The sequence below is a fragment of the Talaromyces rugulosus genome, chromosome IV (assembly GCF_013368755.1).
Source record: "Talaromyces rugulosus chromosome IV, complete sequence".
Taxonomy (NCBI): Eukaryota; Fungi; Ascomycota; class Eurotiomycetes; order Eurotiales; family Trichocomaceae; genus Talaromyces; species Talaromyces rugulosus.
Genome location: NC_049564.1, coordinates 3,899,332 through 3,926,952, shown reverse-complemented (window position 1 = coordinate 3,926,952; position 27,621 = coordinate 3,899,332). Strand labels below are relative to the sequence as shown.

Genomic DNA, 27,621 nt, shown 5'->3' with positions numbered 1-27,621 from the left:
TGATGTACTATTAGCCCTGGAAAGATACAATTAATAATACAAGTATCCCCAAGACCGAAAAATATACCGAAATATAGGCACCTAATGTTTTTCAATTTTTCCCAAAAAGCCCGCCTTCGGCAGAGATAAAAAAATTGCTCCAATTTGGCGTTGAATGTCCCAAGTCTGGTGGGAGCTCACCTGGCGGCGACCCCATATTTATCGCGTCTATGTATCTAACTTGGGCATCAGCACTTGTTGATTCGCCGTAGCCTGTGTTGTCACTAGTGGAACGATTCCCCTCTGGGGATGTGCTGGAAATACTGGAGTGTTCCACATGACCGTCAGAATACGGTCGATGAATGAATTCGCTTTTAGGTGAATAGGCTACATCGCATGACGCTGCAATGAAAGCTGCTACGCCAGAGTCATTTAGATCACTTATCCTGAATGAGCTGTTCGGTTGCAAATTCGTCGAACCATTTCTGAGAAGTGAGGGATAGTCAAATTCAGATAAATGAAAATGTGTCTCCAAATCTTGGTACTGTAATAGCGTCAGCAGGAATAGACGTATGATCAAATAGTCAATTTTGGAATTAATTAGAGTCATGTTATAGGATATAGAGGAGGGAAGGAACATACGAAAATTTGTAGGGTTGGCCAGTAAACCTTGAGCTCCCACAAAAGCAATGTGCAAATGGCACCATCACGCCGAACGCCCTGTCCCTTCTCCAGGCCGGTGAAACCCATGACTGCTGAAAGCACCATTCCCGCCACAAACGCGCAGTACCCCACGAAGGAGGGAACCTTTGCTATGTCCGGCGTTGTGTTTAGGTAGCTGCAGGTCATTTTCGCAAAGAGCTGAGCGTGGGTTGTCGCAGTCTTGGATGAAATTTTGATAACTGCAGGAGGAATTTTGTGTCCTGCTGTTGAGAGTGATAGGGCTGGTACCATGGAAGAGTGAAGAAATATCATACAGAGATGGTAAACCGAAAGAATAAAGAATGCATTACGCTGGAGGGGTTCCCGATGTGGGTGGTGGTCCATCAGGTTATCATTCTTGAATTCGCTAGGAAGCGACGAGTGAAATTGCTGCAAATTGCCGTCTAGTTCAAAGAATGTGCTTAGACACGATTGGTAAGTTGACTTTTCCAGTTGTCGAACGAAGTCTTTGACTTTACGCCTGGTAGAGAAAGAGATGTGAGCGGTGAGAACTGAATCCAAGTGCCACGATTTGTCGTCCTGGGCACTAAAAGGGAGAACACTTACCAAAGTCCAAAGGCCTCAAGCATGTATATGACACTAGTCTGAGAAAAGGTCTCGTCCCAGACCAACCAGTCAATGTAGCCGTTGAGGACAGTCGAAGGTGAAGCAAAGGATAGTGGGTCAGCCCGACCCGGCTGTGGCGACCCTCGTTCAATAATCGAGTCTATATCCAAATCAAAAGGACGGCAACCTGGGGCAAGTTCACTGATACAGCTCTTGACAAAACAAGCCCAGTGGACACGTTCCCTCGAAATAGCCCGAGGGATCCAGAACTGGGGATCTGTGTTTCCGTGACTTGTCTTGCGATCTAGGATATATAATGATGTTTGTGAGACGGCTGCATTGTAAGATCAGTCGGAGAATGACTAGTGGTCAATCCATACTCACTGGCATGAAATATAGACCTCTCGTTCTCACCCACGGCAAACCAGTAAAGACTAAGTACGTCACAGGAGCATACACGGGCCAAATCTGGAGTGTCAGAGTTGGCCAAGACCAACTCGCTCGCCCATTGCGCCCACTCGCGACCGCGGTCTCCCAACGATTTGAGCTCACCAAGAGATGATTTTTTGCCACACGTTTCAGCTGGAGAAGAACGACAGAATCTACGTATTCGGATGTCTCCCGGTTAGCAATGGTCCCTCCCTCAGTATATTGGAACTTTTATGGAGTAGGTCATACGCACAGCGACGAAATCGCAAAAGTGCTAAGCAGGGTATGCTTTGAAAGCGTACCAGCACAATAACCCTCCACAAATGCTTTGTGATCGTACAACAACGAGGCCGAGAAAACCCTTGAGAAATATACCTCAATTAACAACAGGCCAATCTCCCGTTCTGGCATGCTCCGTCGATCCTCCGATACTGCGTAGTCCCGCGGACTGCCAACAAAGCAGGCTGTCCTATAGCTGTCATTTGGTGGCGGAATAGCTTCTGGTGCGGGACTACCATGACTTGGAGATATAGGAAAAAACTCTGAGGATAGGGGTAATGGAGCAGCGCCTGATGGTGATTGGGGATCCATCATGAATTCAACGAAAGCCATTTCATCATCAACTGGATCAGATGTGGGAGGTACCCTTACTGGTCCACTTGAACGCAACAGTTCTTCGCCTTCAGAATTGGCATCGGGTCTACCATGATTCTGCAAAGAGGCAACCCTCTCGTTACGTCGAGCCGCAAGGAGTCTTCGATTCGGTGGTTCCGGATAAACACATGCAACCCTCTTCTTCTGGCAACGAGAACAACTGGGTGAACCTCGAGAGCACCGGATCTAGTTGCCAAATGACAATTAGCAAGAGATACAAGCACTGCAGGAAACACAGGAAGCTGCCGGTGATAGCTACTTTTAACATTCGACAGCTGCGACAGGCTGTCGGGGAAAGCATTTCGTGCAGCCGTCGCGGCTCCTCACGGACGCGGTTGAGAGGCTCTACCATTGCGAAAAGGATGGTATTTGTTGGCAATCATTTCACCTCAAGCTTATATTTTAAACACATATTCATCAATTGGTGATTATCTCTTATGGGCTCATCCAACCTTCCTGAGTTCTGGCAAGGTTTGGCAGGCAGGCGCTGCAAACACGTGATTTATGCGGGGAAGTCTGGGGATAGACCCATTCTTAGAGTCGAATGATTCCTATTGGCCAACTATATGTTTGCGACCCACCAGGCCTCTCGTAAATCGAGTATAGTGTGCTAACTAGTCCCGAACTAGCGATATTTGACTCGCGCTCGCGGCAAATTTGCCGCAGTAGTTTTCAATTCAAGAATCATCAATGAATGCATTCAATACTTTAGTGGATGGTCTCGGACAAAAATCTCCAATATACGGCATATGGAAACACCTAATAGTGATGAAGGCATAGCTGCATCGTATGATGAAGAAAGCGGGCACGTGGGCCAGCGTTGACATGTACCACGCCGCGTCAACTATATTGACGTATATATTGATCCAAACAGCACTGCACGTGGTGTCAACTGCGCATGTTGTCTCCACATAAACCCCATTCCCTACGAGCCAGCGTTACAAGATTGAATTAGACTAGACCCCGGCCGAATGGAGAACCGCCTATGCCATGATAGGCGTTAATAAAACAATGACTAGAAGTGCCAAAACTTAAAGTTGGTGTGAAATAGCCGGGCCGTGATAGCTAGGAGGACGGGCCGGCCTTTTCACCCGAAAGAGGAAACACACCAAGAAATCAGTAGATGCAGGTCCGAGTTATCTGCATGTATTGACAAGTTGATCGGTTATAATATCGCACAAATTCCTCAGGAAGAACCCGTCGGTTCGTAATGTATTTTCTATTTGTTCTATTTGTGCTACAGAATGTCGAATCGAGCATCCATGGAGATCCACGACGAAGCAGCAGACAACCCTCGCCAGTTGCACAATATCGGCGAGGAAGAGCTCGACCCTCATATCTACGACGACAAGGGCGATCCTCATCGCACCGCGCTGGAGGACAGCAATGCCGACGGCAAGGTGTCCCGATCGACCATCGTGGCCATATTCTTTCTATCTTTCACTGTGCATCCGGCTTTGAGTTTCACTCTGCTGACAGTCTTCCCCATCGCCAATAGGATTGGATTGGAGTTGCAGGGTGGAACTCAAAATGTTGGCTGGATGGCCTCCGGTTGGTCAATTGCAGGCAGCGTTGCGTTTGCAATCGCCGGCCAACTCAGTGACTACTTTGGTAGGCGCAATATCATTCTCTCCGGCCAGACTCTATTAATCATTGGCCACATCGTTGCCGCTACTGCACAAAGTGTGAACCAATGTATTGCCGGCATGGTCATTCTGGGAACCGGGACAGGTACTATGTTTGTGTCAGTGTAGCCCCCAATAACCTCAAACTCCAACCGCAGAAATATTGACAACCCATAGTGTGTACCCTAGTATATCTGAACTGCTACCCAACCGTTACCGATCTATCGGAGTAGGCTTCACTGATTTCTGTTTACTACCTTTCAGCACATTTGGGCCTCTTATTAGTCTGTGTCTACAAGAACGGGCCACCTGGCGCTGGGTCTTTATCCTAGGTGTTATCACCGGCGTGATTTCCTTAGTAGGAACAGCTATCTTCTACACACCACCATCGCGACCACTAATGGATCGCACCCGCCTTCAGATTCTGCGTGAGCTTGATTATCCTGGTATCTTTTTATATAGTGCTGGTCTCACCCTCTTCCTTCTCGGTCTTGGATGGGCTGGGATAACTCAACCGTGGAAGAGCGCCGCCGTGCTGGTACCGTTGATTTTGGGGTTTGTGATTTTTACACTGGCCTTTGTCTGGGATTTCGGGGGCTATGCCAAACGGCCAAATTTCCCATACCACATCATGTCGAAGGTCCGCGAGTATACCATGTTGTTGATTCTCATCTTCGTGGTCGGCCTCGTTTACATCTCCATGACTGACTTGATCCCCGCGAACATCGCGGCTGTGTACACCAGCGACGGTATCAAGGCCGGATACTACAACATCCCAGCTGGGTTCGGCGGCTCGATTGGAGGCGTGGTGCTTGGTACATTTGCCTACCGTATTCGCCATGTCCACTGGCAGCTGGCGGTGGCCGTCGCCATTCAGACTATTTTCACGGCCCTGCTCGCTCTCAGCACCCCCAACCGACTACCACTGGCGTTGGTCTGTCAATTCTTCGCCAATCTGCCGTTTGCATGGCTTACCACGTGCTGCTATCTCACTGCGAGTATTCACGTGCCTCAGAGAAATATTGGCTTAGCTCTTGGCCTTTTAGGCACATTCCGATTCCTCGGCGGCGCCATTGGCACCACGATCTTCACAACGATATTGAACAACAAATCTACCCCGGCAATTCTCAGCCGAGTCACAGATGCCGTGGTGCCACTAGGGTACCCGTCCAGTGAAATCCCAAGTCTTATTTCCTACTTGTCGGCCAGTGGCTTATCTGCAAATCTGACCGTCGACGCATCAGCCCATGTAATCGATGCTGCGAAGAAAGCTATTCAATGGGGGTGGAGCGATGCGTACAAGATAGTGTGGCTGTCCACCATTCCGTTTGGTGTCATTGCGTTTATTGGGGCGACCTTCGTGCGCGACCCTTCCCCGTATTTGACGAACCATGTCTCTGTCACATTGGAGAAGGAGCGGTTGAATGTGAAGCAAACGCACAGCAGTGTAGTCGAGTCTGACAGTGTGGAGAAGTCTGGAAGTCAGGTTGTATAATGAAAATTCGAACATCTGAAGGCGTACATGTATTGGCGGCCGATCTTGTCTGTGTTCCATGTAACTGCAGTTTCTAGCTAAAAGTATTCACAGCCTTTGTGCGGGATCCCTACTCTATATTTATATTCGGGAGATGCTCTGAAATACGAACGGTAATAGGTATATACGTAATGCTAGCCAATATCTGCTAGGAACAGGGCTTTCACTCGGAGCACCACCCTACCTGCAGATGTGTTGGCGTTGGAAGCTGGTATGTATGTACAATATCACCAATTTCCTATGACTGTTATAAAATCAAGCACGTGAAGCAGATTCACTAAAGACTATGATTTGGAGAAAAAAAAAAAAAAATCAACGTCTACCTTGGACATTAAAAAGAGCAAGGGCCCATTGAATACTGGAATGCGCAAAAGCAAAGAACGAGCTACAAAATATACTTGCGCACTCGCGTCGAATGAGCTTTGAATATCATCCTCCTGTCTAAGACAATATTGTTCTAAGCATATATAAATATATTTTTTCATATAATTTAGTTAAATCTCTCACTCTAGTAGCTGGCATATCTGGCAATAGTACTCGTCATAGGTAGCTGTTGCCGGGGCAACAATCGGGCCGGCCGCTTTGTTTCACTTTCCGCTTATCCACATTTTTCATTCCTCCAACTTCTTAACAAACACCGTGAGCCATTGTTGATTTTTTCTTTTACAACTCCTCTTCTCTACTCTGGCTTACTGCAATTCTACTATTCAATCGAACGCGCTCGCATCATCCTATACAACGCAAATATGAATTCCGCACCAGTCCAGCCGCTCGGCGACCGCTCCACCAACGCAAAGCTACACGCCGCATCGGAGAATTATAATGACGGATTGAAGCAAGGCGCTGCGGTGCAATCGATGGAGTATCACCGCAATGCGCTGCAAGAGAAGCTCAAGGATAGCGATCAGTATGTTTTTTTTTTTTTTTTTTTCTCCCTCGTACATAAAAAGCCATTGCTAATGCTTTTCAGGTCCCAGACGTCGTATGTGTCTCCGTCAGACGACATTATGAGTCCCTGCACGAAGAAATTGAGCGACTTGAAGGGCAAGCGGTTTAAAAAGTACGATTTATTCACAGGACATGGCTTGTACGTTCCACTAATGAGATATATAGTGCCGGAAAGCCCACGTCGCTGTTCGCCAAGCTGGGCAAGAAGAACTTTGAGCAGTCATCGTCTGCTGTCGCCTCTTCTCCCGAGAATGCCAACTAGCAGATGGTACGAGCAGACCGTGAAGAGAAACTTTAATGATACCCTTTTACCTCTACTCGACTCTTCACTGATGATCCTTCTTCATTCTTATTTTTCGATTATTCGGCTTGGATTGCTTTCTGTTTTTTTCTTTTGTTGATTTCCTTTGTGTGGATTCACTAAATTGTGTCTGGGGTACTGTCAATCAGTGGTACTGGGACGGATAGAGGTGTTTATTTCGTATGAATAATACTACAAACAGATTATCCATCCTTGTAATAATAAATGCTGGAAATGTCGCCCGAGCCGAGGCAGCTTCGGCTACCCCGTAATCCGCTAAGCCCGAACAGGCAACTGCCGCCCCGCACGGGTAGCTCTCCGTCTGACTTATATGCGACCTCGATTCCTGTTGTTCCTTCTCTCTGTCTTTTTCCCTTCTGATGCGCATTTGTTTAGTTGTTCAATTGCCCAATCTTTTTCTATTTTATACTTTTATTTCCTCAACAGCCGTCTGAGTGCTGTCTGGTGCCACGCCTCGGGACTCTCGGATCGGACACATCTCCGAAACTCACATCACACATCTCAAGATGCCTGCCTCTGCCAACATCCCTGCCATTGCGCAGGCCTATGTCAGCGAGCGTGCCAAAAAGACCCTCGACCTGGTAGGTATTCCCTTTACTTTTACTTCTTTCCTTTTCAACAAAAGCAATAGAAAGCAGGACTGACCACAAATCAGGTCGAGGAATTCGTCGAAAAGGAATGCCTCCCAGCCGACCCCCTCTACGAAGAGCAAATCGGCCACGGCGAACAGCGCTGGAACGCGCACCCGGCTGTGATTGAAGAGCTCAAGACCAAAGCGCGCAAGCTGGGGCTGTGGAATATGTTTTTGCCCAAGAGCCATTTCAGCCAGGGCGCTGGGTTTAGTAATGTTGAATATGGGTTGATGGCCGAGTATTTGGGGAAGAGCCGGGTTGCTTCGGAGGTATTATTCATTCTTCTCCAAAAGAAAAATAAAAGGAGTTTCTTTGATCTAACGCTGTTTCTAGGCAACAAACAACGCCGCCCCCGACACTGGGAACATGGAAGTACTCGCCAAATACGGCAGCGAGGCACAAAAGAAAGAGTGGCTGACGCCTTTGCTTGAAGGCCAAATCCGCTCCGCCTTTCTGATGACCGAACCCGAAGTCGCCTCGAGCGATGCCACCAACATTGAACTCAGCATCCGGCGCGAGGGCAACGAATATGTCTTGAATGGACAAAAATGGTGGTCCTCTGGCGCCGGCGACCCACGCTGCAAGCTGTACATCGTCATGGGCAAGACCGATTCGTCCCACAAGGACCCATACCAGCAGCAATCCGTGGTACTTGTACCAGCGGGGCTACCTGGCATCACAATCCATCGCATGCTCACCGTATACGGCTTTGACGATGCGCCGCACGGCCACGGCCACATCAGCTTCAACAACGTGCGTGTCCCCGTCAGCAACCTTGTTCTCGGCGAGGGACGCGGATTCGAAATCATCCAGGGCCGCCTGGGCCCCGGACGCATCCACCACGCCATGCGCACCATCGGCGCCGCCGAGCGCGCCGTCGAATGGCTGATTGCACGCATCAACGACGAACGCAAAAAGACCTTTGGCAAGCCTCTTTCCGCGCACGGCGTGATTCTCGAATGGCTCGCGCGCTCACGCATCGAAATCGACGCCGCGCGCCTGATTGTGTTGAATGCCGCGCTCAAGATCGACCAGGGCGATGCACGCTCTGCGCTCAAGGAAATCGCGCAGGCAAAAGTGCTTGCCCCTTCAGCCGCGCTTGCCGTTATTGATCGTGCCGTGCAAGCCTATGGTGCCCAGGGTATCTGTCAGGATACGCCGCTGGCCAATATGTGGGCGCAGATCCGGACGTTGCGGATTGCGGATGGCCCCGATGAGGTGCATCTTCAGCAGCTGGCCAAGCGTGAGAACAAGTCCCGTAAAGATGAGGTGATTGCCAAGTTGCACTGGCAGAGGGAGCGGGCGAACTCGCTGTTGTCGGCGAATGGGTTCCAGCCAAAGGCGAAGATGTAAATACGTACTAGTATATTCAATGTTTATATGTTTAAACTACATGTGGTGACAGCTACATGTATTGCATCTTCAATCAATATGTATACGAGGTAAAATTATTACTATTCACAAGCAGTCTTGGTGCACTCTAAATCAATCCCCTCGGTCTAGAAAAGAGTTGAATCCAAACTGCCTCTCGTGCCAAACGCCAGGTATCATCATCAACAAAACAGAAAAACAGAAAAACAGAAAAATTATTCAACCTGCAGCTAATTAAAGTCCCGCGACGCCGTGTGCCGTCCCAGTGTGTCAACGCGGAACCCGAGCTTCTCCATCTCAGACACATCTAGCACACCGCGTCCATCAAATGCCCATCTAGGCTCTTTCATGCCATACGCGATGCGAGCCCATTCCACTGGCTCTATCGACATGGTGCCCCGCGACTTGGTTGACTGGCAGTCCGGGCAGTCCTCTGCGCAGATCGGCGACTGCGTTGGGTGGTAGGAGAAACGGGACCCGTCGATGTGAATCTCTTTGGCCATGTCGTTTGTTTCAAACGGCTGCTGCTCCGTGCTGGCGTTTTTGCTGTTTGATTTCCCCAGCTTCCTACCCGGGGCCTGTTTGAATGGGTCGGAATCGTTGACAACCACCACCGCATTGGCTTGTTCACAAGCCTGGTAGGCATCAGTGTAAACGTGGACTCGCTCACGGTTATTGGCATCCAAGACTGGTTCGAGTTCGCGCATAATGTCTTCTGACAGACAACACGGGTCAAAGATGGCGATTTCACCAGGTCTCTCCTGAAGCAAGACCCGGATGACGTCCACCGCGAGCGATTCGCGCGTATCTCCAGTGTTCTTCTTAAAAGCAAATCCCAAGATGGCAATCTTTTTTCCGACTAGATTCTCCTCCATGCGGTGAATCACCTTGTGGGCGAAGCGGTCTCGTTGCCAGTCATTCATCGAATTCACTTGGCTCCAGTAGTGTGCTACTTCAGGCAGTCCGAGAGACTCGGCCAGATACGTCAGGCTGGCAATGTCTTTGCGGAAGCAAGAGCCTCCAAATCCCAACCCTGCCTTGAGAAACTGTGGGCCAATGCGAGGATCGAGCCCGGCGGATCGAGCAATCTCGTCTACATCAGCTCCGGTGCGATCACAGATGGCGCTGATAGAGTTGATGCTGCTGATGCGCTGGGCGAGCATGGCGTTGCTCACGAGTTTGGCTAATTCAGATGACCACGCATCGACTTCGAGAATACGCGAGCGCGGCACCCACGCGGCGTAGACGCTTGCCAGGGCATCTGCTGCGCGACGACCCGAAGGTGTCTTGGCCGATCCAATGAGCACACGGTCAGGATGTAGCAGATTGCGCACGGCGGAGCCTTCGGACAGGAATTCAGGGTTAGAAAGAATCTCAAACGGTGTTCCGGGGCGGACGGCATCAAGCTAGATTTAGTTAGTACCGCCAAAACTCTGATATCAAGATAACATACCATCTGGCGCACGCGCTGGGCAGTACCGCAGGGAACCGTGCTTTTCTCGACAATGATAGTGCCAGGCCTGGCGTACAAGGCGACTTCTTTTACAGCAGCATCAAAGGTGGTCATGTTGGTGGCCCGGCCGGCACCAATACCAAAGGTCTTGGTGGGCGTGTTCACAGCCATCATGACCATGTCGGCCTTGGCTAGGCTGGCCTGTGAATCGGTGGTGAAGAAGAGATTCGGCAGACGGTCCGTAGGGACATTTGAATTGTCTCGTGACGAGAGACTGGCTCCGTCCCGTGTCACCCTGACTATATCAATCAAGCTGGATTCGTGGATGGGAAGATGAGGCGAGTTCCAACGGCGGACGCGACGCTGGTCTTTGTCCAGCACTTCCACGCGGATATGCGGGTTGTGCAAGGCAATGACGGCCGCAGTCGGACCACCTGTCCAGGCGGTTAGTTGGCATCCATGTGATTGATCGAGACAGCACGATATAGCAAGAAACACGACAAAGACCTACCGACATAACCAGCACCGACGACGGCAATGTGCCTTACAGGCGTCCCAAACGAGAGCTCGCACAGACTGACTGGCGGGGCAAAGCGCAGTCCGTCGGTCGAAAGCACGCCAGCCTCGTGCTGCTTCGGAGAGCTGAGATAGTGAGCCAACGGGGTCCCGATGAGGTCTTCGACTCGCGAGGCGCCGAACATAGGGCTGCTGTCTGGAGTGATGGGCCCGGTCGAGTCGTCGCAGGAACTGTCGTCCGAGGTGGCTGGCGGCGAAGAAGAGAGAAAGTCCATGGCTGCGGGGGATGAAGATTGAAGTGGTACAACAACTCTCGCTGTCTCTACGGAAGGTGCGACGGAGCCGGCAGTCACGACTCACTCACGACACGACAGGCAAAACGCGGTCGCTGAGATAGAGCACGCGAGTAGGAGATGGAGGACGACAAGAGTTTTGTGATGGAAAATAATAATAACAGGAAGAATAGGACAAAGGAAGCGTGTGTGTGTGTGTGATGTGCAGCCAGGAACACGCTATCAGGGCGTCGACCCCGGGCTGGCATGATTCGACCACAGCGCTCACAGTCGCAGTTGCGATACTCAGAGCACAGTGGTACATGGGAGTACATGGCAAGTACATCTCCAAGGCCGTGGTGATTGCCCGATGCGTGCCGTTAGGGCTTCGTCGAGTGCCGAGAGCGGATCGACGCACGCGCAGCTCATTGGCAGTCCTGATTGGCCCGGAGCCCGCCCCACACCGCCCGCGCTAAGATAAGCCAAAAACAGGACGCGATAAAGAGCGCGCGCCACGTGCGGCCACCACTTGCTCTTGTTTTTTGTTCTCCTCTGCAGCAGTTCGCGATATCGCAAGGTCAGAGTCGAAGAAGAAGACATTCCGGAAGAGGGGCACGCGGCGATCCGATTACTTAAGCATACGCCGCTCCAGCAGCCAATTGCCCGCCGGCATGTCGCGCGTGCCAGACGACCTCAACCCCATCCAGCGGCAAACGTTGCACCTGAGATGGCGGTGACGGTGAATAGTGATGGTGACAGTGACCATGGGACGGCCAAAGGCACTCTCGAGCCCACAGTCATCTGACGATAGCTTCGGGGCAGTTAAAATGTGTGAGGGGAGCGCAGACCGGAACTGAACATAGTGGGAAGCACATAGGGAAGGAAGCACCCCACTCCTCCCTCCGCACCACCATGAATCTCTTCTTCCCCTCTATACTTCTCCTCTTTCTCCATCAATAAGCAAGCTCTCTGCAGGAGAAGGACCTCGTCGAGCATGCGCTCGCTATTTTCGTCCCCGTTGGTCCAAGGAAAACAAAATCCCGCCATGACGTCTCTGAAAACCACCCCCGTCGCCAGGTCGAACGAGTTCCCCGTCGCGCTCAAGGGGAAACGCATTTTGCTGGCCACTGAATCGCTGGGCCCAGTCAATGGAGTCAGTCGCACGACAAGCATGCTGATCGAGTACTTGCGCCTCAACGGCGTCGAGGTGGCCATTGTCGCTCCTCGCTATGAGCAAAAGGGCCGCCATTTTTCCCTCTCCTCAGCAACTACCGTCACGTCGCGCCCGCGCTCCGAGTCTGAAGTGCGCCTACACGGCTATCCGCTGCCCTACAACCCGGATCTGACTGTTGTATACCCCTTTCGCTTCGACCGCGTCTGCCAACGGACCTTCCAGCCGGACATTGTCTACTTGGCCAGTCCCGCCTCGGTGGGATACCAGTTCCTATGGCAGATCCGCCAACTGCGAGAGCCGCCCGTCGTGGCCCTGAATTACCAGACCGACCTGGCTGCATACTCGTCCATTCTCCTTCCAGGCCCCATGGGTCGCTTTGGAACTTGGCTAGTCAATCGCGTCCAGGGTTTTCTGTTCAATCACCCGTCCGTCGAGACCATCTTCTATCCTTGCTCCGACGTGCGGGCCTACCTCGAAGAGGCCGGGGCGCCTTCAAACCGCCTTGTCCAGCTCGGCCGAGGCGTCGATACCGTTACATTCAACCCCAAATACCGCGACGAGGTTTATCGACGCCAGCTCGCACCAAACGGCGAACTGATATTGGCATACACCTGCCGTTTAGCCCCCGAGAAGGGCTTTGAGTTTCTTGCTGATGTTGCCATTCGATTGGCCAAGGAAGGGCTCCCTTATAAGCTTTTGGTGGTTGGAGGCAACAGAAACCCGGCCGTCGAGGCAGACGTGCGTAGCCTCTTCGAACCAGTCCGAGACCATGTCATCTTCACAGGCTTCCTCGGCGGCGAATCTCTCGCTCGAGCATACGCCGCCGCCGATGTGTTTTTGCATTGCTCCATAACCGAGACCTTTGGTTTAGTCGTTCTTGAATCCATGGCGAGCGGAGTGCCCGTCATTGCGCGCGACCAAGGAGGTCCGTCAGACATTGTCAAGGACGGCGAGACAGGATATCTAGTGGCCCCTGACGATCTCGACACATTCGTCCGCTTAACCCTGCGCCTCGCTCGCGACGAAACTCTGCGAAGAAACCTCGCCATCGCCGCACGCGCCTTTGCGGATGAGACCACATGGGATAAAATCAACTGCCGCGTGGCATGGCATCTAGTCGAAGGGATGGAAACCCACAAACGACGCCTCGAGCTGCGAAGAGCCCAGCAGCCGATCCGCAACTGGATTGCCACCCGCTACCGCGAGGCCGAGAGTTATATCCTCTGGCCCGTGATCGAGCAGTTGCGCGTGAATGCGGCTATTGGGTTTGTCTTTTTTATGTGGCTTATTGCCGTTGTGCCTCTGATTTTGCATGGTAGTCGGCTTTTCAACTTTTTCTCTGCGATACCCCTTATGTTTCAGAAAGCGCAAAAGGATCGTTTACTGCGATGAGTTTTTGTTGTTTTTTCGTTTTTTTCAGTATTTGTTAGTTTTGGTACTTGGTTCATTTTTTGTTTTGTTACGATATCTACAACGAATTGAATTTTTCCTGGCTTGATATTCAGTTGATATACAAGAGTGAACAATAGACAGATAAGTTATATATGACGTATATAATCAATGATAATGAATACCGATATATGTATTACCGGCTGACATTTATAGATAGACATGACAGTATACCTAATCTTCTACCTACTAAACCACTAAAACATTCAACTTTGAAATATTGCACGCACATGATCCAAACACGCCTGCGAGAAACCTTTTTAAAAAGACCAAAAAAAAAAAAAAATTCACTCATAATCATCCGTACTCGGCGCCTTGGACTTTGCCTTTGCCTTCTTCCCACCTTTAAAATGCTTCTTCGACGACGAGTTGAGCCGCACCTCTGACGGATCAATGTTCTTTTCCAATGCAGTCATCAACCTCTGTTTACGGCCCGTGAGTTCCTTGGTGGCTTGACCTTGTTCAGAGTATTTGTAGTTGAATGGTCTGTTGAGATGCCCATTTGTTGCGGAAGAGCCGGGGCCGAAGAAACCCTTGTCGAGATGGCGGGAGCGTGAGCCTTGTGGTTGTATTGGGATGTCTGTCGTCAAGTCGGTAGTTAGCGATGATGTATCGTCGCCGTCAGCAGCACCAGCAACACCGCTGTCAAGCTTTTGTCGGTCAGCTGCAGCTTTGAGGATTTGCTCGCGTCGCCTTTCGGGGAGATGTGCGAGGTTGTACAGATCGCGGTTGAATTCGGCTGGGTCGACTACAGCCTCGCCTTCTTCTTTATCTCCTGTCTCGGAAGAAGAAGAAACTGGAGGTGGGTGGCAGTACAGCAGTTTTCCACTGACATAGTCCTTCAACACGTAGCGAGCCGCGCGCGACTCGTCCGGCTGGCCCAGACCCGTGGTTGCAAAACCACGGGCTCGCGCATACGCACGGAGCAGGTCGTTGGCGCTGGGGACGCCGGTACCGCCTTCTTCCAAGGGTCGCGTGGGGATTTTCATGCCGTAGACGGCTTCTAAAAAGTGCTTGGGGATGCGATGCGCCACAAGGCCTGCGGGTCCCGTGAACTCGCGGAGTTGGTCGATGGGGAGTACACCGTTGATGACCAGTTCGGCCTTGGTGCTGGCGAAGTTTGGGAATACGAGACCGGGGCAATCGCAGAGGAGGAGATTTGGCGATAGGTACAGTGTCTGGAAGTGCTTGGTTTTGCCGGGCGTTGCTGATACAGATACCTTTTTGGCGCCGAGAAGGGCGTTGATTGTGCTGGATTTTCCGACGTTGGGGTATCCAACGAGACCGATGGTTGTCTTTTCCTTTTGTTGTGCGCCCTCGCCTGGTTTGGGTGCGTTGGCAAGGAACAGCTCCTCCAGTTCATCGACGTCGAGGATCCGAGTTCTCAGTGAGCCTGAGTCGTTCTCGTCGCCGTCTGATTCTTCCTCGTTGGATTCTTCTTCATTTGCAAGGTCCATCTTTTTCTGCGTCTCTTTTGCCAGATCAACTCCCTCGGCGTCGTCATCTTCGTCACTAGAAGACGACTCTTCCTCGAGAAGACGGGCCTCGTTTTGCTCCTTGGCCAGATGAGCAGAGAAAAACCGATAACTGATGCCCTGTTTTTCAAAATAATCCGCCCAAAGCTCGCGCTGCTCCAATGTCATCATATCTGCCTTGTTGACCAGTAGCAGATTTCGTTTTTTGGGGTCAACCTCCGTCACGTATTTTTCCAAGTCTTCGGAGCGGAAGAGAAGCGGGTTTCTCGCATCCACAATCTGCACGATGAGATCGGAGCGTTCGATAACACGCCACAACTGTCTCCAGACTTCCAGATTTCGCTCAAAGGGGGTCATCAATAAATCCTGGTTTTCCTGCAACTCGGCAAGGCCTCTCCTCCAGTCGAGCAGACTCTCTCGCTCCATAGAGTCCAACTTTTGCGGGGTTGTCTTCTCATCCCACTTGGGTCGTCTCGGGATAGTTAGACGTTCCTTATTCTTCTGGAATTTTTTCACCGCGGACCGCTCTTCTGCCGCTGATAGAAGATATGGGTTTTTTTGGTCGGTGTGGATGATCTTCACATTGTTTATCTTCTCGGCCGTGAAATCCGTGTCTGCCAACTCGGCCGTGCTCAAGAATTCGTCGAGCGCGGCTTGCTCGGTGACACTGCGCATTTTCACCCATGACGCTTCCTTGGCTGCATTTGTGAGGTATGTTTCACCGTTGATTCCCTTGCGTGCGATGGCAGCATTGTGTGAGACTTTTTTCTGGCCGGAAGCTTTGCCTTTGCCAAATCGATCGTTCATAAGGCTGTTGCCCAGCCCTACGGAGTTTTTGGATTTTGCGAGCACCATGATGTCGACCTTCTTTTTCTCTTTCTCTTCTCTGTCTGTATTAAGGAAAATAAAAGAAAAAGTAACCAACTCTGGTTGGCCGCGGGGTTAATACAAGAGGGAGAAGGCGAATTTGAATTTCTAATACAAAATTCCACACTCCCCCGCCCTAATTCGGATAAGATAAATTAGTCAGCCCAATCGATAAGATAAGCCGCACGTGATGCCATTTCTGCCCACTTTTTTTTGGAAAAAATAGAGGGGTCAACTTCTATGTTTTCTTGAAGGGTGTATATACCATTTGCTACGACGTCAACTTGGCAAATAACATAATTGATTTCTCAAAATGCCTCCTCGACGCCAGTGGATGTAAGTTTTTCAAAAAAAATTTATCCTAGCTCACACAGTTCGTTCGCTGACAAGAGAATTGGGCAGAGACAAAAAAAGCGCGGCCAAGTTCCAGCTCTTCCACAGATCGCAACATGACCCCTTGATCCATGACCCCCAAGCAGACGACCGCGTTTTACACCAAATATCCGGTCCCAAATCAGGCAACAACAATAACAACAACAACGAGACACCTGTTTCGTCTGCCTCGTCGACAGCATCCCACAAATCCTCGAGGCATCTGGTCGACTTGGCAGATGAGTTTCAAGAAGAAGGCATCCGCAAGAATGAGGGCGAGGCGGCAGGCTATGGCATTTACTACGATGACAGCAAATACGACTACATGCAGCACCTGCGGGAACTGGGTACCGGTGGCGGGAATGCATACTTTGTCGAGGCCGCAGCCAAGAAAGGAAAAGGCAAGGATAAGGCAGTGAAACTGGAGGATGCGTTACGGGATTTTAACCTTGATGATGATTCCAAAAGCCAGATTGCTGGCGGTGGTGGTGCAAGTGTCTACGGCTCCCAATATGCTCCTTCGGGCATGTCGTCTTACTCGAGACAACCGACATATCAGGATCAGCAAAATGTCCCAGATGCCATTGCAGGACTCCAACCGAATATGGACCCTCGCCTGCGTGAGGCTTTGGAGGCTCTCGAGGACGAGGCCTTTGTTGATGACGGAGACGGCGAGGACGTTTTTGGCGAGCTCGTTAACAATGCGGAAGAAATGCATCCGGGAGACTGGGAAGATACCATATACGAGTATGAAGACGACGAGGGCTGGGAGTCTGATGTCACAGAAAAAGCGTTCCCTCAGACCGATACAACCAAAAAGGCATCTCAAAGCGATCCCAAGGACAATAATGTACAAACACACGACCCCTCAGAAATGCCGAATCACGACCAGCCGGTCCCAGACATGGCACCAGAGGATTCAAACTGGATGCATGAATTTGCCAAATTCAAAAAAGAGGCCAAGAACACCCCCAACGTACCAGCAGCAGGGAAACAAGAAGCCTCTGAGCAACGCACTGCTGCATCGACCATGTTCACGGCCGGAGGCACCCCGATTCGGAAAAAGAAGCGCAAGGGCGCCATGACAAATCCGTCAGCGTACTCGATGACATCGTCTTCGCTTGCCCGCACAGACGGTCTACGGCTGTTGGATGATCGGTTCGACAAGGTCGAAGCCCTGTACGCTCTTGACGAAGAGGGCGAGTACGAGGACGCCAGTTTTGCAGACGGCGCCTCGATGGTTAGCGGCATGACTGGAATGACCGGCATGACCGGTGCATCTGCAACATCCTCTCAAGCGCCAAGCCTGGTATCCAGACGTGATTATGGCGATGTCCCGCTCCGCAGCGATTTTGATAACGTCATGGATGATTTCCTATCTGGTTGGCAGGATCGAAGCAAGCAGACAAAACACAAGGGCGCCAAGGCGAAGAGAGGGAAAAATGGCAACGAAGTTCTCGGCATTGCAATGCTGGATGAAGTTCGACAGGGGCTAGGACCTGCCAGGATTCCTTCTAAAAGCAAAGCATAAACCAAACAGTTTAGTCTTGATTTCCCCAAAAAATTTCCAACATATACTCGGAGTTGGATAGACGGTCATTGCATTCTTGCAGCTTACGATTCAATTTCTGTTTATTTATTTTTTTTATAATGAATTATGATTCTAAATGGGTATCAATTGATTTTATTAAGCTCTAGTGATTTCTATTATACAATATAGCACACGATAGTACAGTTCTGAATGCATACCTATAATGCACCGCCCACCTTTTCGACAATCCACATGGCAAGTCGCACATTCCATCCCACCCTACGCTCTGTCCTACGGAGGTCTTCTCTCGAAACTGGCCGAGCGTCCTTTTGTAGCCATTCGGTCTCCTCTCCGAGGCGTTTTTTCAACTTCTCATCCGACGTTACAACTAGAGCCCCAACCTCCAGGTCGAGACTGTAGCTGCGCTTTGTGTAATTGCTGCTACCAACAAACGTCAAACTAGGGTATTGTTCATTTGGAAGCGTGATCCAGAGACCCTTGGCATGGTACGTCCAGCCTCCCGGTTCGCCGACGGTTCCGCGACGCCATTCTTTCAGGTGAATCGAGTTTGTGCGCTGTGCTTCGGCGACGCGGTCGAGGAATTTTGCTGATAGGTGCGTGTATGCTGCTGGAAGCATGCCGGATATTCCAGGAGAGCCGTAGAATCCATTGGCCCATGGGGACGCAGTGAGAACAGTCCCTTGTGTTTTTGTTGTTGTGTTTGGTTGTGCAGAAACTTGCGATGTGCTTTGGATCAACAGTGCTGAAAGAGCAGGGTGTATGTTAAAGTATCCTGCAGTTAGGAGCCAGCGCGAATCTTTAAATGCAGGAGAGCTGACAAGGAGACGCAAAATACTCGAGACAGCAGGAAACTCGGTAGATGTGTCGGGCTTGAGCAGAGGCGTGAATTGCGCTACAGGGTATACAAAAGTTTGATCCGAATCGCGAATAGGAAGACGCTTTTCCTGCCGGTTTGGTTGGATCAAAGTCTCCAATTTTGATGATGCATGGGTTATGAAGCTTTCCGGATCGTCCAAGGGCGAGCTTGACCCATTAGACGTGGGCCAGACAAGATCGTAACCTCCAAGCCGAGCCGAATTTGGAAGAACCTGAAAGCTCAGTTGGCATACCGCATGATGAATCCTGGAGTAGTATTCGGCTAGTTGTTTGGAGGCGAAGACATGATACCGGTCGACACGATTCGTAAAATAGTCGTTGGATAGATTCGCGCTAACCCGAAGTCAGTGCCATATAATAACAACTCCAACGTATCCGCGTGTATCTCACCCGGAAATTATTATCTCATCGTCAATCCCGTATAGCTTCATGTGCTGAAGACCCCATCCCTCATTGATACGGCGCGGAACGTACTTTTTGCGCAACCCAGTAAGATTCGGGGTATGGAACATGCGGATTTCGACCCGGTCAGAGCCATGTTCTTCGACCAGTTGCGCAAGAAGCGATGCGGACGAAGGGTTGGGTGTTTCTCTCGTGCCTCGCAGACAATCGGTGAGAACCGATACTTGAAGGTCTGGGTTGTCGCGCAATGCTTGGTTCAATGTGTCGATCAGCTCGTGCTCTGTTTTGCCAATGTATAATGTCGACAAATAAACTCTTCGTTTCGCATTTCGGATTTTGTTCTTTTATATTCAAGACAATTAGCTGAATGATGTTGTTGTGGTTGTTGCAGAGCAGTGCGGGTGTTTGCTAACCTTCAACGTCTCGTAGAACGCGCTAGGTGATTCCAAAATCGTTATTTCCGAGGCCGGCACTTCGAAGCGAGGAGCGATATGATCGAGCTCGACAGTCAACCCCCCGAGAGGAGAAGCTGGCGACACCGCAGAAGCGTTGGAGCTTGTATTAACAGAAAACCGGCGGACAGCGAACTGTTTTCGGACAGTAACAGGCCGTTTGCACGTGCACCGCACGGTATATGCTCCTGCGCGCTTGAACATCTTCGCTTTTACCCCAGATTCGGAGTTCTCATCTGTTTAACGAATACATTGAGTTTCCAATGAAATAATGAATCAGAATGGTAATTACTTTCCTCAGTCGCTGCAAACACTGCAAACAGAGCCGCTTTTGCGACTTGCGCCGCTATGCCCCATTAGGCGGATGCCGAGCCGCCGCCGTCGACGACATCCTTGACTTCCCCAGCACCTGCGACCGGACGACGTGATAGCGAGCAATTGGCTGAGGGTCGCTGTCTATTCAAGATGTCGACTATCTCTAGAACGCTCAGGAACTTGTGGAAGATTGGCCTAAAGGTAAACAACCCGAAAAAAAAAAGATATTGCTTCATCCTTTTTTTGCGAACGGTCTAATGCTTACTTATTGGTTTAATAGGATTATGGCCACCAAATGCAGGTACGTACAACAATTCCTCCGCTTTGAAACCGTGACTCGGATGCTGATATGCCTGTTTATAACAGTACATCGGTAAGACTCCTCGAGAGCGAATGCTGTAGAGTCCATTGATTAAACCGCAATTGCAGGTGACACCAAAGCCGGAACTTTGATCGCTGTCGACCGCTACGGAAACAAGTACTTTGAAAACCTGGAGGAAGAACTGCCTTGTGAGTTGCACTAGAAAAGCCTATGGCAAATATACCAGCAATTTTTTTAACAAGGGTGTTATTTCAGTGCGTACCCGATGGGTCGACTACAAAGACAAGGAATTCGACCCGAGTCAGATTGAGCCTGGCTGGTACGTAAAGACAAAACAGAACATCCAAACTTATGGCAATGGTTTTGGCTGACTTTTGATTGTATAGGCACGCTTGGATTTCATACATGGTTGATGCTCCCCCCACCGCCGACAAGATCATGCAGACCGGCATTCGCACCTGGGAACTGCCCGAGCATCGTACAAACTTGACTCTGTCTCGTGGCGCCTACAAGCCATACTCAACGTGAGTTTTGTTCTTTCTTCTTCACCAGGATGACAAGCTGATGATGTTTTCCGAAGTGTCCGACCCAAGTATTCCGCTTGGCAGCCAGTTGCTGCTTCCCGATAGATTGTACAATTCAATTGAAGTTTACTATTCATGTTTCTATTTCCTTTTGTAAAGAATCTGTCATTCTTTTCAAACAAAGATTTTCTTAAGGTGTCTATTGTGTTTGGGTTGGCGCTACGTAGATATTAAAATTAGCCGAGGTAAATGACTGCTGTCAATTGACAAGATTATAGAATAGTTCATGAAACATTAAACTTGGTAACGAGATGTGATTTTATATCGCAAAGTATTATAGCTATGTATATACATTAAAAAAGCACACATCCATTTACGTTTTACAGGACATAGCTTCCGCTACCCAGATTCCACCAATGCCGAATGGGTTTGCGGTCTTCCAGCTCAACACACCACCACAAGACATCCTTGGTCTTTTCAAGCTGCGAGCTTGCCTCATAAGCTCTAGACAGTGTGAACCAGGCCTCGGAATTGTCCCACGAGCTTCCAGTCTTGGTCAACATGGAAAGAAGCCCGTAGGCCCTGTCGCGCGCGGCAAGCCGGCTCATGTACCTTACCCGGTTGGCTTTCGAGTCGACGTCAGTCTTTTTTTCGGCGCGTTGTATGGAAGGGTCGGTATCCTCGTCGGTGGTATCTACAGAGGAACCGTCTGTATATGTGGTGCGCAAGTTGGTTGCGGGTTTCGCAGACAAGGATGTTGGGATACCAGCATCTAGTCGAGGCGGCAAGGGCTCGGCTGGGATTTTCTCTTCCCAGATATCTAAGAGCAAATTTGATAGTCCGATCGTGGCCCTCGGATGATCAGGGAAACGCGTGATGGCTTCTTCGTAAAATTCCATTGCCTCATGCGGCAAGGACTGTGCCTGAGAAAGAGCCCCTCGCTCAGCATACACATCTCCCCAGAGCTCCTCGGAGCTCTTGTATACCCCCCACACGCGCTCTGAAAAGGCACGAGCCGAGGAGTCCTGGGCGGCAACAAGTGTTTCGAATTTCTCAACTTGCTTGAGTGCTTCTTGGCAGGCTTCGCGCGCGTCTTCGAACAGCGAAGCCCGACGATACAAGCCCGAAATGAGGAGCCAGACTTTAACTAGCACTGCGAGGGCGTGTTTTTGCGCTTGGGCAGCAGGGAACTTAGTGAGCGACTTGGTAGGAGACTCGAACCGATGAGGCGGAGGCAAGCGAACGTCCTGCTCGGGAGGTTGTCTGGAATGACCAGCGGGCTGAGGCACGCGCGTGTGATCCAGGTTGTGTGCTACAGCAGGCAGAGGCTGCTTCGCGTTTTGCTTGGCGCCAGCCGGGTGACTGGGGATATCACTCACAGCAATACCAATATTATCAATGGAGCCATTTTCAGACCCGTCTAATTGTTCTGCTGGCCCGTCTAAACCGTTTAATTTCGGCGCTTGGCTTGAACGCTGCTTGTGAAGCGGGTGGTGCTCATCTGTCACTTGAATCGATGGAGCGTCGGGGTCAGCGGTAGTACGCGTTGGAAGAGGTGGTATATCGTCGGCACCATTGGTACTAGGAGCTTTCGACGCCTTCTTTCGGCCAAAAATACTGCCACGGAAACTCTTCACTGTGCCAGAAGCGCTCTTTGGCGGGCCCAGATATTGTTGAGTTCCATTAACTTTCTGAGGAACTTCAAGTTCCAAATCCTCAAACAAGGCAGCGAAGAGAGTAAGGAGTTGATCACTGTGGTTTACAGCGCCTTCAGGACCATCGATAACTTCCATGAGAGCGATTTGGGTCATACGGGTTTCGATAATGCGCTCCTTTTCGCGGCCGCGCAAGTGGCGTAATAGATCTTTCTTCGTATCTCCAGAACCGGGTCTTTCTTTATCTTTATTTGCACGTCTACCACTTTGAGCAAACGCGGTGAGTGTCGAAGGGAATTGTTCAAAAGCAGCCTCGCAAGACCGGCTAGCGACGCCAAACTCTTGTTTTGCACTGAGAAGCAGCGCGAGAAGATGCCACAAAGGCACCAAGTCTGGCTCTCGAGAGAAACTGGTTCCGTCCAGCTCAGAAGAAACATGCGTTGATTGTGCCCAGTCGTCTTTGGTCGACAGTGCTGTCCTAACGTGGAGAATCGCGTTATCCAAATCCCGGGATTCTGCGTATAAAAGGGCGAGGGCGTAGCGTGTGGAGATGTTGTTCTGTGCTTTGAACGCAGGATCAATACTCCTTTCCAAGTTCTCGATGGCTTCTGCTCGGATGTCATCACGGGACTCGTTGACTGGCGTCCATCTAGCCCAGTTACCCGAGCCAACGCCAATAGCTCGATAAGCCATGGCAATGACTTTAGGAGATACTGTACTCAATTGATCACTGGCATTGGATTCGGGATCAAGGCTTTTCTCAATATATTTCTCTAGAATCGCAGTGAGGTCTTTTGCTTTTCGTGCTTCATTTTCTGCGCCGTAACAAGATAGTAGGAGCACACCCTCTGACACGGTTTGAAGCAAGATTTCATCACTTTCCAGCTCGCCAGTCTCCGCTGCCTTCTCAGCCCTATCCTTTGCATTGATGACAATATCAATGTACGTGTCGAGGGCCTTCATAGCCAACTCAAATTCAGCCAAGGAAGCATGCACGTGAAACAGTCGCCGCATAATCAAATGAGAGTGATAGGTTTTGGTGGCGGCTCGGTAGAGTACCTGGAAAAGTTAGACCTAGCGAGGTGGTTGAACAGTTTTATGATACTTACATCTAAGACGTTATGCCCAATTGCATCCTGTCCCCCTTCTCCCAAGTCGCTATCTTGCCAACTGGGGCCACACAGCACTTCCCAGTTATGGATTACCTCTTCGACCCATACCTCGACCTGAGGATTACTGGCGTTGGCTGTAGGGAATCGAATTTCTCTCAGGAGAGCACTCTCGCACACAGTCTCTACACGGCGAAGCTCTTCGGCCAGCTGACTGCGCGGGGCCCCGTTTGACGGAGGGAAGTATTCCATGCCGTTCTGCAATATCATGGACAAGAGGCCGAAATATGACATCCACATGGTGAATGGGGAGCCAGACTCGGGAGATCCAGCAGACCGATTCACAGATGTGATATCTCGTCGTTTGACATACGGATGTCCGGACCAAAATCGGAAAGCTTTCAAAGCCAATCCAATTTCGATGGAGTTGTCATCTCTGTCGCCAGGGTCGACTACCTCGCTTGCCACCTGTGCTACCTTTGAAAGAAATTTTTCTGACCAGTACAAGGCCTGAGGACATGATGCCAATATCGAGTTCGGTGTGGAGAGTCGGGGTAGGATCGACGATGCTGTTTTCAGAGCGTCATCCGCACCAGAAACAACCGATTGTGCGGCACCTAGCCAGAAATTAGCAGCAATCCAGGGCAGATGATGTGTCGGTCCGTACTCTTTATATAGCCTGCTTTCACAATGCATATCTCAGTCCATTTTGTGATGTTGTTTTTCCCGTCAGCGAGAGCATTGATCGTGGGCTCCTCAAAATCATTGGGTAGACGCCTGACAGCTAAACCGGGCTCTGACAATGTCCAGTGTATCCAGCCTAAGCAGACATGGGCTTGAAACACATCTTGCGGGGTCCCGTCGGCCTCTTCAACAGCCGCGAGGAGGGTTGGGATCAACTCGGGCAGATTAGACACATGGTTCGGGGCTGTTTGGCCTTTGGCTGTGCCGGGCCGTGTTTTGCTGATGTGGGCGATGACTTGGACTTCGGCGATCGCAGTCTGAATCAGGCCTGTGGGCGGCTCATTAGCGAGGTTTTTTGAGCATAGCAAGCAAAATTACATTTCCGATGCGGCGCATGCTTTGTTATTTTGCGGATCAACTCGGGAATCTCGCCCCATTTGTCCTCGCTGCGCGCGTTATCCAGAGCATCGATGTAGCTCTGCGCTTTCTCTGTTTCTCGGCCCTAGTAAAGCAACAGGATTAGAGCAAGTCCGAAGAAATACAGGAGCAATTGCGGAGTTTGAGGAGGGGGGAAATTGGGTGCCTACCGAAGTTGCGGCACTCATCTTGTATTGAGACAAATGGAACGTTCAGATCCGTCCATAACCCGACAGGCAATTGAAACAGCAGAGCGACCCTGGCGGCCGTTGGCGAGCATGAGCCTGAGGTTTCTTCTATACACAGACAGACTGCCGAGTGTTTTGTATGTTGCAGGCAGGAACAGGCTGCCCTAAGCACGTCCCGAGGCCGACGCTGAGGGCGGTCAACCACAGCCACAGTCCATGTGTGATTGGGTACCGCCGCGGCGTGTGCTCCTGCCGCCTCGGGAGGGTCCGAGCTTCTGACTCCGCATGGGAAAAAAAAGTTTCATGTGAAGAACTTCATCTTTACCTCCATATACAATCAGTTATAATTGCTTGCCTGCACCTTGCATTGCTGTCAGCCCCCAATGGGCTCCTCCACCTCGCTCCGCGCCATCACCCACCGTCTGACAACGACCCCAGTCCAGGACCTCCCGCATGTGGCTCCATACGTCGCGGCGTCGCTCAGCGACTGCAGTGATATAATCTCCGCGCCGCAAGCCAAAAAGACTGCCAATTCGGACGACAACGATGCTCTGCTCGTTAACAAACTCAAGGCCCGCGTGACGAGCCTGGTGCAGGACCGCACTCCTGAGGGCAGATGGACTGGAGTCGTTTTGGTCAAGGCGACGATAGAAGCTGGCCAATGGGAAATTCTACACGAGTGTGCTCCTTGGGTTCGCGGGCTGTTGTCGATTCTCTCTGTACGTGGTCCTCCTGTGTATGGAAATTGCGTATATATAGATATATGTGTGTGCTAACAATGTTTGGACAGAAATACGACCCGATATCGACAAAACGGCTGTCCATTATAACCTTGACTCGCATTTTCCATTTGACATATCAATATCCAACATTGGTTCGAGAAATAACAACCCCGAGTTTGCCGAACTTTGTCACGGCTCTGCTGAATCTAGTCTCCGTGAAGCAACCGAACGGAGAGCAGTCGCTGTCAAAAGCGCCACTTCTTCTGGAAACCGTTCTATCAGCATTCACAGAACTCATCAGTCGGCACCCGACGATATTCCGCCCCTTCTCCAACCAGCTACAAAACTTGTTGTTGCAAATTGTGGGCTCGTCTAATCTCAGCTCTTCCCTATCCTCGGAGACCGTCCACCTCGCGCAAACCCTTTTTGTGTCCTTGCATCACTGCGCGCCGAAAAACACGTCAAGCGAAAAATGGACAAAAGACTGTAAGAATACCATCACTTCTATACATCAAACTGCAGATCATATCTTCCGGAGTGTGGTGGAGCAGTGGGAATCCTCCAACCCTCAGTTTAAAGCTACCCAAAGCTCGATAGTTCAAGGCCCGACGCCTGGAGACGATGGATCAAACGCTTTAGGTCTCCCGTCATGGCAAGGGGTCAATTCAGGTGCGACTAGAGTGGTAACTCTCCTCGGCCTGCTCTCTCGCTTTATCTCAGGGCGAACACAATCCGTTGTCAACATCCCCGTCGGGGCTATCCTGGATTTGACATCTCGACTAACAGCTGTCACTTTTCCCGCGGCTGGTGACGACAACACTCAGGCAAATCGAGAATTCAGCCGAGAAGAGCGAGTGGCACTCTGGAACGAATTGCCGAGGATCCATACTGCGTGTATAGATCTCTTTCGCGCAACTACCCGAACGCTCGGATCGAGTCTAATATCTGTTGCGCAATCCATCCTTGAACAAACAACCTGGATTTTCGAAGCGGAGTTCTTCAATAGTCATCTCCGCACATCTTGTTATCTTTTGATAACTGAGATCCTACCTTTGGTAGGACCTTCAATGTCAAAATCAAATGTCTTCTCCGTCGCTACTCTGATCCGAAAATGCTGCCATGACCTTATACCAGCCGATGATAACCGAACTTCTAAAGTTCAGCATTCAGAACCCAAAGCAAAATCCAAAGGCGCCCAAACTATGAACGTGGATGCCTTTCTCAATCCTGCGCACGGTGTCAGTCAAACGAAAGACCTTGCATCAACAGAGACGTATTCAGCAGCCCTGGAACTCCTTCCTCACCTCTACAATTTCTTGCCAGTTGGATACATTCCGTTACCGCTGCGAACAGAGATGGATCGAGCTGCTATATTGACCGCAAATCGGGCAGCTATGAGCTCTAGTGTGATGAATCCTATGCCCCCCGTCAAAGGACGCAGGACGACTCCAAGTATTCTACCATTCCTTGCGCGAAGGCATTCCAAGGAACTAGAAGTTGAGTGTTTGCTTCGGCCACGAATGCCTGTCATAGTTGGAAGTGCCGGCGGAGTTTACGAGGCAGATGACTACGAAGAAGAAGAAGAAGACGACTCGAACCATGTACCTGTCACTGTTTCCGCTCTCAGCAACGCCCAAGATGTGCGATTTGCGGCAACGAATGAGCCTTCGTCAGAATCAACTGAGACACACACAGTGCAGTCACGAAATAAGAACGATAATCTCGATGAAAGCAATCCCAAACGCCCAAACGATCTACCTCAGGAACCCCAGTTGGCTAAAAAGGCACGTTTCGAAGATGGAACTTTCTCAACTACATTTCGATCTACTCCCGTAACCCTGTCGGAAGTAAGCTTGTCGCCTGCTGTCGCCCCGTTAGCATCAGCACCGCCCTTGCCGGCTGTCAGCAGCTCAGTTACAGCTCCTCCGGTTGAGTCTACAGCTTTGTCGGGAGTTGTGGCTAAAGCTCAAAATGATGATGAGGATAGCGATGAAGATATGCCAACTTTGAATCTTGAGCCGGACACTGACGACGATGATGAATAGAATATGATTTTATCCCA

General features: G+C 50.5%; 12 protein-coding genes across 12 annotated transcripts; 7 read left to right on the top strand and 5 right to left on the bottom strand.

Moving 5' to 3' along the window:
- Positions 1-416: 416 nt before the first annotated feature.
- Positions 417-2,683, bottom strand: TRUGW13939_08068 (uncharacterized protein; the record flags this gene model as incomplete). The annotated part of the gene is made up of 6 exons (XM_035491204.1): positions 417-464; positions 622-1,162; positions 1,249-1,582; positions 1,633-1,850; positions 1,931-2,517; positions 2,591-2,683. 6 exons carry the CDS (start codon positions 2,681-2,683, stop codon positions 417-419), a joined length of 1,821 nt encoding a protein of 606 aa, XP_035347097.1.
- An 892-nt stretch (positions 2,684-3,575) lies between these two features.
- TRUGW13939_08067 (uncharacterized protein) lies at positions 3,576-5,451 on the top strand (the record flags this gene model as incomplete). The annotated part of the gene is made up of 2 exons (XM_035491203.1): positions 3,576-4,075; positions 4,134-5,451. 2 exons carry the CDS (start codon positions 3,576-3,578, stop codon positions 5,449-5,451), a joined length of 1,818 nt encoding a protein of 605 aa, XP_035347096.1.
- Positions 5,452-6,236: 785 nt separating this feature from the next.
- Positions 6,237-6,700, top strand: TRUGW13939_08066 (uncharacterized protein; the record flags this gene model as incomplete). Its single annotated transcript, XM_035491202.1, has 3 exons — positions 6,237-6,397; positions 6,461-6,550; positions 6,604-6,700. 3 exons carry the CDS (start codon positions 6,237-6,239, stop codon positions 6,698-6,700), a joined length of 348 nt encoding a protein of 115 aa, XP_035347095.1.
- Positions 6,701-7,266: 566 nt separating this feature from the next.
- On the top strand, positions 7,267-8,745 carry TRUGW13939_08065 (uncharacterized protein; the record flags this gene model as incomplete). Its single annotated transcript, XM_035491201.1, has 3 exons — positions 7,267-7,341; positions 7,416-7,661; positions 7,726-8,745. 3 exons carry the CDS (start codon positions 7,267-7,269, stop codon positions 8,743-8,745), a joined length of 1,341 nt encoding a protein of 446 aa, XP_035347094.1.
- A 248-nt stretch (positions 8,746-8,993) lies between these two features.
- On the bottom strand, positions 8,994-11,007 carry TRUGW13939_08064 (uncharacterized protein; the record flags this gene model as incomplete). Its single annotated transcript, XM_035491200.1, has 3 exons — positions 8,994-10,169; positions 10,217-10,650; positions 10,728-11,007. The coding sequence occupies 3 exons, from the start codon at positions 11,005-11,007 to the stop codon at positions 8,994-8,996; spliced, it is 1,890 nt and encodes a 629-aa protein (XP_035347093.1).
- A 991-nt stretch (positions 11,008-11,998) lies between these two features.
- TRUGW13939_08063 (uncharacterized protein) lies at positions 11,999-13,570 on the top strand (the record flags this gene model as incomplete). Its single annotated transcript, XM_035491199.1, has 1 exon — positions 11,999-13,570. The coding sequence occupies one exon, from the start codon at positions 11,999-12,001 to the stop codon at positions 13,568-13,570; it is 1,572 nt and encodes a 523-aa protein (XP_035347092.1).
- Positions 13,571-13,914: 344 nt separating this feature from the next.
- On the bottom strand, positions 13,915-15,957 carry TRUGW13939_08062 (uncharacterized protein; the record flags this gene model as incomplete). The annotated part of the gene is made up of 1 exon (XM_035491198.1): positions 13,915-15,957. One exon carries the CDS (start codon positions 15,955-15,957, stop codon positions 13,915-13,917), a length of 2,043 nt encoding a protein of 680 aa, XP_035347091.1.
- Positions 15,958-16,282: 325 nt separating this feature from the next.
- On the top strand, positions 16,283-17,872 carry TRUGW13939_08061 (uncharacterized protein; the record flags this gene model as incomplete). Its single annotated transcript, XM_035491197.1, has 2 exons — positions 16,283-16,305; positions 16,372-17,872. 2 exons carry the CDS (start codon positions 16,283-16,285, stop codon positions 17,870-17,872), a joined length of 1,524 nt encoding a protein of 507 aa, XP_035347090.1.
- Positions 17,873-18,090: 218 nt separating this feature from the next.
- Positions 18,091-19,827, bottom strand: TRUGW13939_08060 (uncharacterized protein; the record flags this gene model as incomplete). Its single annotated transcript, XM_035491196.1, has 3 exons — positions 18,091-19,102; positions 19,160-19,512; positions 19,585-19,827. 3 exons carry the CDS (start codon positions 19,825-19,827, stop codon positions 18,091-18,093), a joined length of 1,608 nt encoding a protein of 535 aa, XP_035347089.1.
- A 261-nt stretch (positions 19,828-20,088) lies between these two features.
- TRUGW13939_08059 (uncharacterized protein) lies at positions 20,089-20,889 on the top strand (the record flags this gene model as incomplete). Its single annotated transcript, XM_035491195.1, has 7 exons — positions 20,089-20,139; positions 20,219-20,239; positions 20,305-20,311; positions 20,368-20,448; positions 20,516-20,579; positions 20,647-20,784; positions 20,841-20,889. 7 exons carry the CDS (start codon positions 20,089-20,091, stop codon positions 20,887-20,889), a joined length of 411 nt encoding a protein of 136 aa, XP_035347088.1.
- Positions 20,890-21,164: 275 nt separating this feature from the next.
- On the bottom strand, positions 21,165-24,837 carry TRUGW13939_08058 (uncharacterized protein; the record flags this gene model as incomplete). Its single annotated transcript, XM_035491194.1, has 5 exons — positions 21,165-23,498; positions 23,549-24,165; positions 24,216-24,560; positions 24,611-24,734; positions 24,820-24,837. 5 exons carry the CDS (start codon positions 24,835-24,837, stop codon positions 21,165-21,167), a joined length of 3,438 nt encoding a protein of 1,145 aa, XP_035347087.1.
- Positions 24,838-25,220: 383 nt separating this feature from the next.
- On the top strand, positions 25,221-27,604 carry TRUGW13939_08057 (uncharacterized protein; the record flags this gene model as incomplete). The annotated part of the gene is made up of 2 exons (XM_035491193.1): positions 25,221-25,556; positions 25,628-27,604. The coding sequence occupies 2 exons, from the start codon at positions 25,221-25,223 to the stop codon at positions 27,602-27,604; spliced, it is 2,313 nt and encodes a 770-aa protein (XP_035347086.1).
- Positions 27,605-27,621: the final 17 nt, after the last annotated feature.